The sequence below is a fragment of the Mus caroli genome, chromosome 1, assembly GCF_900094665.2.
Source record: "Mus caroli chromosome 1, CAROLI_EIJ_v1.1, whole genome shotgun sequence".
NCBI lineage: Eukaryota > Metazoa > Chordata > Mammalia > Rodentia > Muridae > Mus > Mus caroli.
This window is the reverse complement of record NC_034570.1, coordinates 40,854,048-40,864,485: the sequence shown is the minus strand read 5'-3', so window position 1 is coordinate 40,864,485 and position 10,438 is coordinate 40,854,048. Positions and strand designations below refer to the sequence as shown.

The window sequence follows — 10,438 nt, the reverse complement described above, 5'->3', positions numbered from 1 at the left end:
TTCCTCCCAGTGTGCTTGCTCTTCAGAGTCCACCTCCTCCCAGTGTGCTTCCTCTTCAGAGTGTACTTCCTCCCAGTGTGCTTGCTCTTCAGAGTGTACTTCCTCCCAGTGTGCTTCCTCTTCAGAGTGTACTTCCTCCCAGTGTGCTTGCTCTTCAGAGTCCACCTCCTCCCAGTGTGCTTGCTCTACTTCTGTGTTTATCACATCCTCTTGATCAAGAGTACAGCTCTGCTTTGCAGATGGGGAAAGGAAAAGACTGTAGTGGTCTTGCAGAGGACCAGAGTTCAGTTCCCAGCACTGAAAACAGGTGACTCACAATTACCTGTAACAGACACCAACCATCTCCTGGCCTCTGTAAGAATACATACAAAAAGTGGCAGACATATATAAGGACAGACAGACAGACAAACAGACACACACACATACTCTCCCACACATAAATTAAAAATAAATATTTTGTAAAAGGTCTCTCAGGCATAATGTTTGAGAGTGTGATAAAGAGAAGGGAAGAACAACTAAAATAACATTTTATTAAAATCATAAATAACTTTAAATGGGCAGAACACTCTATAAAAACAAATATATACCTATACCCCAAAAACAGAAATTTTCAGTAAATCACTTTTTAAATATGTACAATTTCCCAGTGTCTAATTGAGAGGCTGTCACTGCACCTACAGTTATGCCATCTGACCAGAGGATATGAAGACTAAATGCTAAGGATATTCATACCACAGCAGAGGTTAATCGACAAGAACCTTAAATGCACAGGTATAAATTAGGATGGTTGAACTGTAGTTTTATCTTACATAGAAAACATTTAAATGGAAGCTAATGACAGCTGGTGAAATGTGAGTCTGCAACTCAGTCACTCACAAACCATCCACATGAAGCAATGTAACTGCATGATCACTTTTAGTGTGCACAGAGTTGTATAATTTGCCTATCTAGAACAATCTGAAATTAAGACTCTGGGATTTTTTTTGTTGCTGTTACCTAAGCAATCAAATATATTTAGGTGGAAAAAGTGAGTTACAAAAAGTCATGTTGGTTTTGTAACTATTGACCTTTCAAGTGTGTTGTTCCCTGAGTTATGAAATAAGCTAATGAATATAAGATGCATTTACTGACTACAAAACTTCCTTAACATGCACACCTAATTTTACTTACAGAAGGGAGAAGACTGACGTCAGTAGAAAAAGAGAAATCAGCCAGTAAAAGGGCAAGGATCAGATGGAGTCCTTCTGTAAGGATTGTTATTTCATAGTTCCCATGGAGATGAATACAGAAAAGCATGAGAAGTATGAGTGATACAGAGCCACTGGCCACCCAGATCAGACTGGCAAACACTGGGATAAAAATACTTTTAAGTTTTATAAGGTGACTGGGCTACTTCAAAGTACTCTACTAGGGGGCACTCAGTGCCTCTGGTGCTTTCCTAACTTGAACTTTTAAGATTCAGAGGCTATCATAACAGGGAACACACTTACACAAAAAATAAAATAAAGACTTATCTCTGTTCAACACAACACATATTGAATGGATAATGTGCATTACTTTAACTGAAGTATATAGTATTTATTACATATCTAATTAAGTGGTGATTATAGATGAGCTCACATTTATTGACTTATGAATATATCAGATGTAAATGAGTATATTTACTTAGGGTTTCCTACTAATTCTATTTTGTCTGTGAATACAAAAATGTAAATTCCTAATGAGCAAAAGTAATCCCTAATGACCTAATGATGCTGACAATTTCCAAAATTATAGGCAGAGTGAGAGGATTTATCAGAATTAAGAAAACAAATTTCATAAAGACCAAAGTCATTTAAAAAAGTAAATACAATATTTTAACATTAAAATTGGAGCAATAAAAGCACAAACCGTGTATTATGTTCATCAACTATAACAAGGAACATAAATTAAATTAATATTCTAGATGTGAGAAGGCAAACAACAAATATCCCTTGCAGATTCTGAAGAGGAGCCACCTTTGACATTGGCACCACTATAACCACCCACTGCTGGGAAAATGATGAGGGGATATTGTGAACTTAGACTAAAGAGTCTGTTTCTACCTTAGAATTAAGTTTTTAGAAGAACTTAAAAATATACAAAATAAAATTACAAAGATGTGTGTAAAACAATAAAAACTAATAAATAGTTGATATATTTATTTATCTCGGAATGAGAGCGTGGGGAAGTGGAAAAAGTGTCAGGTAAGACTCCAGCTGTACGTTGGTAAACTGTAGGAGCCGAGCAACCATCACACCTTTCTACCTATAATATTATGCCTCTGTATGAACTTTTTATCAATAAATACTTTTAAATCGTCTCGGGGCTACAGTTTATGAAAAATGATGTTTTAAGTGCTTCAGTAAAACGCTCTCCCTCATCTGTGACAATGATACTAGTGACCCAACAACATTAAAACACTTGCTGCTACAGGTACTCAGTCACCTTGAGTCACCCTGTCTTTGTAATTTTATTTTGTATTTTTTTAAGTGCTATTTAATTCAAGGCAAAACTCTTTCCTTTTTAAATGATGTGTGTGATGACAACAACAATTTTACACATACACAGATACACAAACACACACATACACAAACACATACATACATACACACACACACACACACAGAGTGAGTACACTTACCTTGACCAAGATGTGAAGGCTTCTGAGAAAGTATGTGGCCACTGCCATCTAAAACATACTGAGTGCTAAAGTCATCAGCAGATGTCCTTGTTGTAACTACCACCTGGAAACAACAAACCAAACCAAAAATGTGTATGGCAATCTAACAGAATTTACCCTCCTCTTTTACTCTTTTACCCTCCTATATCTTTCACACTTTGAAATGGGATCGTACTGTGTACTTTAGACTAGTCTCAAACTCATGATCTTCCTGCCTCCTTCTGAATCCTGGATCAAAGGAATGTATCACTACAACATTTATCTATGGCAACCAAGATAATTTTCACAAAGCCAGCATGGTAAGCCATGCCTACAACTCTAGCACATGGAAGTCTGAGGCAGGATAACTGCAGTGAGATCTAGACCAGGTTGGATCTCAGAGTAGAGACCTTGTCTAAGTAAGTAAATAAATAATCACATATTTACTCAATAGTAAAAAGGATATTACTTGGCAATTCCCTTATTTTATTGTAATGAAATGGTTTGTGTGTGTGTGTATGTGTGTGTGAGAGAGAGAGAGAGAGATTAATTATATACACACACATATGTTCAGATGTAGGCCAGAGGCTTCAGATAGATCCCCTGGAGCTGTAGTTACAGTGGGTTGTGAATCTCCATGTGGGTGCCTGAAACTGAACTCGGGTTCCCTGGGCTGAGGCTCTAGTCCAATGCTTCATTAGTCTGGATACTTCTCTGGTAGTGTTTTTTGGAATTACACTTTTAAACAACAGAACAGCCTGTGATTTTTTAATGGTGAAAATGAGCTGGTATTTGAGCATTTTAATTAAAACACAACCAGTATACCTCAATTATACCATGCAGAATCTTTTTTATAATAATTTCCACAAATTTATGGAAAATGAATAACCAGTAATCATTTTCTTTTCCTTATATATTTTATATAAAACATTTAGTTTATTAAAAAAACAATTATAGTTTCAAATAGTAAAATTTAAATATAGACACAAATATTTAAAGTTTTTTTTTAAAAAAAACAAGTTTAAAACAATGTTTAAGTATAAATTTCTCATTAAAGTCAGCATTAAGCATATGATCATAGGAAAAGGCTCCATTAAAGCACAAAATATTTCCTTATGATGTCAGCTGTGGAATAAGGTTTAAGAATCCCGCACTTTTCTGAACTATCCATATTCTGTTTACCAACCTGTGATACTGGCAGGAGACACTGCCTCAATGGAACAGAAAATGAAAACCAGACAAGACGCACTGGTGTAGAATAGGGATGCTGTCAGGGAAAGAAAAGTGGACTAAAAGAGAGCAGCCCTGTGATAAGTGGTGGTCCAAAGTTAGGAGTTATCTCTTCTGACTATCCGTGGACTCAGCACAAGTTAGAATCTACAAAAATCCAGCTGTACTGATGAGACTTATCTAGGTCCAGCTAGAGGTCTATATTTCATAGCTCTATCATCTGTCCTCAGTAGACTTATTGGTGGCATATGCACTATGAAACACCTGGGCACTATGTGTGGGTACCCATACCATCCCCAGCACACCTCCCGTCCATGTTTGTGTGTGTATGTGTGTGTGTATGTGTGGAGAAAGAGAGAGAGAGATCTCATTAAGTTTCAAGAATTAGTAGATACTAACAGGTTTTCTGAAATGTCTTCTGAACTTTTACTAGAGGTACTGTATCAAGCTGCTATTTGTGTGATTACTGTTCAAAAAAAAGGTGGCAGAGGGGAAGGTTGTCACTTCAGGTAAAGCTGTGTGTTTCTGTACATTCTAACTGTTCTACTTTGCTGAAAAAAAATCTATTCCATAAGTTAATGGTGTTTAATTTTAATCTAGATCTTACCAGCCACACTGAGTCTAAAATATCCAATGTATTATTTGATTTGTTTATCCAAAACAAACAGAACAATAAGTGATAGAGATATTTTTCTATGTTTTGTTATTCTACAATTGTCCCTTTAAAAGTAATTCTACATTTAAATAACTGCTTCTTCAAAATGCCAAGGTCAATTGAATTCTATTTCTGTTCTCCAAAGAGCAAGCCACCTGACAAAATGTTGGTGTCACTGAGCAAAGGCAGCCCTGGGACTCGGAGTCCCAGTGCTAACCCTGCCAGTGGCTTCTAGAGGCTCCCAAATAAATGATTACACCCTCTCTCCAGGAGGGTGATGATAAGATGAGGATGCTAATGCTTTGTAAGGTTACATGTGATTTTGCTTTTACCATTTCAAAGCCACCTTTATGACACTAATTTGTTCATGCTTTAGACATGTTAGTGAACAGTAAGTACACACCCACCTAGATCAAGATGAGAAAAGAAAGGAAGCAGGATTTTAATGCTAAAAATATTAACACTTACGTTATACTTAAAAAAAAAGAACACTATGGTTTTTAACAATAAAATTTCATTAATGTCAATTTATAGGGCCCTATGGAAATGTATTCATGTGGGCAATGCTTATGGTGAGACAGTGAAGAAAACATATAGTTACGTTTTACAAATTCATGAAACACAGCATATTCCTCAGAGGAAGGAATTGTATTTCGAGGGTTCATTTCATGTCCTGGGCAGGAAATCTCTTCTTTGACAGGCACAGGTTCAAAATGTATTAGCTATGCAGCAAGAGCTTGTGCTCTACACTAACTCATGATCAGGAGTGTCTCTAATAACACACACACACACACACACACACACACACAATCATTGGTGATTCTCACAAGGCAATGAGCAGTTGTTGAAATCTAGTGACGTCAAGCTTTTAAGATAGTACCTTTTAGAATTCTTCAGAGATCTTGAAGATTATGTTAGCTCTGTTATTAAAAGTTATGTAGGCGCTGGAGAGATAGCTTAGTGGTTAAGAGCACTGTCTGTTCTTCCAGAGGCCCTGAGTTCAATTCCCAGCAACCACACAGGGCTCATAACCATCTATACTGGGATCTGATGCCCTCTTCTGACATGCAGGTGTATATAAAGATAGAGCATCTGTATACATTAAATAAATAAACAAACAAACAAATCCTTTTTGAAAACTTATGTAAAATCATTTAAACCTTATGCAAGCAGTTTCACCATAGGAGTTAGATGAAATGTAAACAAAATTACTTCAGATACATCCTGACAATTCAAGTAAAACTTTTCTTGACGCAAATTCATTTAAGGTAACGGTTGTACCCTTTTCAAAACATTTGTATTGCCTGTAATGAGCTAAACCACCATTTAGGAAGGAGGATTCAAAAATTCCCAATCGTTAAAAAAATTCGCAACCCTGTTCACACTAAAGTTCTACTGCTGTGGCTGAGAATGACACAGGAAGCTCCAGATACTGAAGAAAGTTGGTTTTATTTGTTTGCCATCAGTCTAACACTGGAGGCTTCCTCTTGCCCTTTACAAGTCTCCCAGCTTTTCAGTGCACCCCTCTAAGCATGGGGGCTTAAATACACCTACAGAGCCTATGTTCTCTCTATAGAATGGCATGTAACAAATGTGACTGCTTAGAGCAGTACCAGTCCCACTGTGACAACTCTAAAAGTACTGCATGGGTGGACTTGCAAATATGAATGTTAGTTATGAAGTAACAAATATGAGGACCACAACAATCAATAGGAAAGAACAAGACAAAAACAATCAACTTGCACTACAGAACAAAGATGTTTTGTGAAAAGTAGCAGGGATTTGCCTAAGAACGGCTGCAAATTTTCAGAAAAGTTTCACCAACATGAGGAGTGTAGGTAAATGTGATTGCCTTTAGACAGGGAATAAGCAACTGATTTCATCACTGATTTAAGCACAGCAGCATACTGTTTTTTACAATGGAGTCCAAAGCAGAAAAAAAAAAAAATGGCTATATAACTTCTCAATGTATCTAAAAGGCATGGGACAGATAAGATGTAGGAAGCTCTTACAACTGTAACAAGGTACAGTAAACCCTAGCTTTTGATTAATAGTATGAATACACTGAAAAGTAACAGTAAAATCATGAACAGACAACATTATAATTGATAAGTCTGTGGGCTTACATAATTGAAAGTGCTATAATTCTATCTAGTAAAGACCAGTTTGTATCAGCACCAACCCAGAGCAATGTGGCATGCATTGTGATGACTATGATAACACATGGTTACAAGAGGGTTTCATCTCCACTATAATGAATGGTCCTTATAGATGGCTTTGAAATTGGAGTAAGAAAACTCGGTTGGCATTTAACTCTGCAAGGTCCCATTTTCCTCATCAGTAACATGAAGGGATTATCTACAGAAGATCTCCAAGTAAGGTTAGCCAGCGAGTAGACTTTGAGACAGACATTAATGAACAGCCCTTTCCTGGGGCATGGTCTGGCATGAGCACCTATAGGAGAGGACAGAGAAGCATTTTCCTGAGCTGGTTGTACCTTAACAACCCTTCACCAAACAGCCACTGAGTGTCAACTGCTTCTTCTCTGCGACCTGGATAATACAGATCTCTTCAGAGGAAGCAAAGGAAACTCAGCCATGAGCTGTTAGTGACCAGCACTCTTGGAAGCATGCATCTTAAGGCAGGGAATCTGTGCAGTGCACTAAGGTCTACAACGACTACTAGAGGTTTCAGATAAAATCAAACCTAATCACTGTATTACTGTGATACTTCAATAATTCTTCTGGAATTTTGATAAGTAAAATGATTTCAATTATTTGTATTTGAGTCCTTTTGAATGTCTTAAAAAGATAAGTTGGTAAGTGTGGGTGTCAAGTGAACTTAACTAATCTATAAAAAAGGAAACAAACAATCAAGCAAGATAGTGACCAACAGACAAGCAAATGGCCATCAGAAGTCAGAACCACAGAGGAAGTCACATTCATGAAGACTAAGTACTGTGCTGCCATCTAGCAGGCAAAGCTGGTACAACCACTCCAAGGTTGGACACATCGTCAGAAAACAAACACATCAAAATACATTAGTTCCTGACAATACTCTCACAACATAAAGGTTAATTTCTATCAGCTAGTTTAGACAACAGCCAAATGATCAAATATTTCTACACTAAAACAGCTGACCAAAGCTCTAACCACAGAGCTGCAGTAGAAAGCTCAGAGGTCTCAAACTCTATACTCCTTTTAAAATGTGATTTCTGCACTAGTTGCAAGGCTGCCATGTACATTCTCCAGAAGAAAGACTGGCAATTCCCAGCTGTACTCTCCATCTACTCTTTCCTAAAATCTATGTGGAGTCTCAAGTGAAGTCGAAGTACAGCAAGTGCTGAGTGAACGAGACGAAGATGCACCTGGTACACTAGGTCTGGAGTAGATTCTAGGGGACACTTGGGGATTTCCTCCTCAAACTAGCTCTGAATATCTGCAGTCCAGGGACTGAGGTCTAGTCCTCTTTGTCTTAAGGGCAGAACTTTCGACTCAATTTCATCACCTTTGCTATGCTTTCCCAGCCTACTAAGGTCCCACTTTACAGAGCTCCAAAGTCAGAGCATAAGTGAATCCTTAGTCAAGTACATGCATGCACGCATAAAAAGGAAAAAGGACTACAGTGAATCTGGAGGATACCACACGGCTGATATCAGGCCACCAAATAGACATTCAATGACCAGAGAGGAGGACACGGCGTAACTCACGTTCACGCCACTTTTCTAAATGTTAGGTGCACATGTGATGACTTTTTGGCAATCTTACCTAAATGGTGTATTCTGGCCTTAGCACAAGTAATATGGCCATGGGGAAATTTTCAATAATTAAAGAGACCTTCACAGTTACCAGCACACAGATAACCTTCAGAGAATGACAGGGCCCAACACCTACACAGAAAAAGTTTAGCATAGGAAGCTTGTCAAGTCATACAATCAAAAACAACTGAGATACATACAAACCAGAGACTAAGGTTACGAGTAATTATAAAACCTGGCAGTCTAAGACAATTGAGTGTGTGAGGAACTGAAGCAAAGGCTCTAAAGAAATTACAAGTACACAGCCAGCAGTCACTTGCCTTAAGTTGCAGCATCCAACTGCTTTCTATCCCAATCTATCCCTAGGTATCCTATGGGGTAGGGCAAGTCAACTCAGCTAGAGAACTCAATTCCATCACCTACATTTACCACGGTGGCATTTACAGTGTGTTCCACAGACTCAAAAACAATTCAGTAGCATGCCTCTTAAGAAACAGTTTTCATAATCAAGCGGGTACAGGAAAATATATATACTATAGACTACCTTTAGATTCACAACCTACTTTAGGATAAAGGCTCTAAAGTGTGCTACAGTTAAACGTTGACTTTTAAACACAACTTTTCCAAGCTAATGGTCTATTAAACAACCTGCTCTAATGAATGAAAATATCACAAAATACACATTACTATTTTTCGAAATATTAAAGATGGAATTATCATATGCAGTACTAAGGTCTCCTTCACCAAAAGCAAGGACCTAAAGAAGTTTTGGAGCACCTGTGATCAGAGCAACTCTTGTCATGGCAGCAAGCCACGAATCCAAAAGCAAAGGAATGCATAAATAAAAGGAATGTATGATATAGTCTAGTATGCTAATTTCAATATGATGCTCAGGATAGCCTCAAACTCTGTACTGATAAGCTAGCCTCCATGGCACTAGAATTACAGGCATGAAAACACACCTGGTTCAGGAGGTCCTGCGAGTGTTACAGCACAATGGGCACAAACCTTGAAGACATTATATAAAGTAAAATAAGCCAGATACGGATGGTCCACTTTTATGAGGTAGCTTTAATGTCAATTTGTAGAGCTAGAAAGTCGAACAGGACCTGACAGAGAAGAGGAGGAAAGAAAGCAGGCTTTCTTTATAGTGGGTATTGAGTTCTAACTTAGGAAGAGGAAAATAACCCAGAAACAAGTACAAATTGATAAACACACAACAATGTAGATATACCTAACACCACCAAATTATAGGTAAAAATGGTAAATTTCATATTCAGTGTATTTTATCATAAGGTAAAAAAAAATATTTTAAGCTACTCTGACAAACAATGAATTGATTTTCTCCTAATTCTAATATTTGGTCATTGAGAAGTTAATAAAAAAAAAAGTCAATATAAACTTCCTTACCTCTGCAACATTACATATTGACCCCAAGGCTTCACCACGAAAACCATAAGTTGTCAGATTTCCAAGGTCTTCATGACTGCTGATCTTTGAGGTGTAGTACTTCACTGCCATTACAGGGACATCTACAGCCTTGATGCCCTCACCATTGTCCCGAATCTCAATTTTATCAAATCCATAGTTCTCCTATAAAAAGAACATTAAGCTGCAGTCACATTTAACACAAGGTAAACAATCTGGTTATCTGACAACTTGAAGGAAAAGTTGACACTATACACACAGGAGTGTCAATTCTTTAGCTTTGCTAACTCCTATGTACGTTTTGTACAATAAAGTACTTGTTTTGTCTGGATCTTGATTCAACTCGAACACAAAGAGGTCAGTCTATTCTCTGAGGATTCTATTAATTTTCTCACTAGCATAGGTATTTATGGTCATTTATATTTAAAATTAAAATTTCTGACATAGCTTTTATATATATCATCCTCCAAATGAACTAAAACTAAACACTACCGGTAACCAGCAAATCGCAACCTGACCTCACCAAGAATCCAGCAGTCATCCTTATTTAGCTTGATCTTTAGCAAGTCCTTCCTTTTTACCTTTATAAAACATATTTTTAGAGTACCTTCTGTTTCTATTTTGTGGAATAGTTTGAGGAGAATTGGAATTAGATCTTCTTTGAAGGTCTGATAGAACTCTGCACTAA

The 10,438-nt window shown here is 37.3% G+C and overlaps 1 protein-coding gene across 13 annotated transcripts in view; it reads right to left on the bottom strand.

Annotated features, from left to right (window-relative positions):
• Positions 1-10,438, bottom strand: part of Pms1 (PMS1 homolog 1, mismatch repair system component) — a 104,413-nt gene that overhangs the window by 79,107 nt on the left and 14,868 nt on the right. For all 13 annotated transcript variants that reach the window (XM_021162634.1, XM_029479061.1, XM_029479084.1 and 10 more), the window contains 2 exons: positions 9,733-9,915; positions 2,663-2,765 (listed from right to left, as the gene is read on the bottom strand). In XM_021162634.1, the coding sequence (XP_021018293.1) occupies positions 2,663-2,765; positions 9,733-9,915 (286 nt within the window). The remainder of the gene's footprint in view (positions 1-2,662; positions 2,766-9,732; positions 9,916-10,438) is intronic.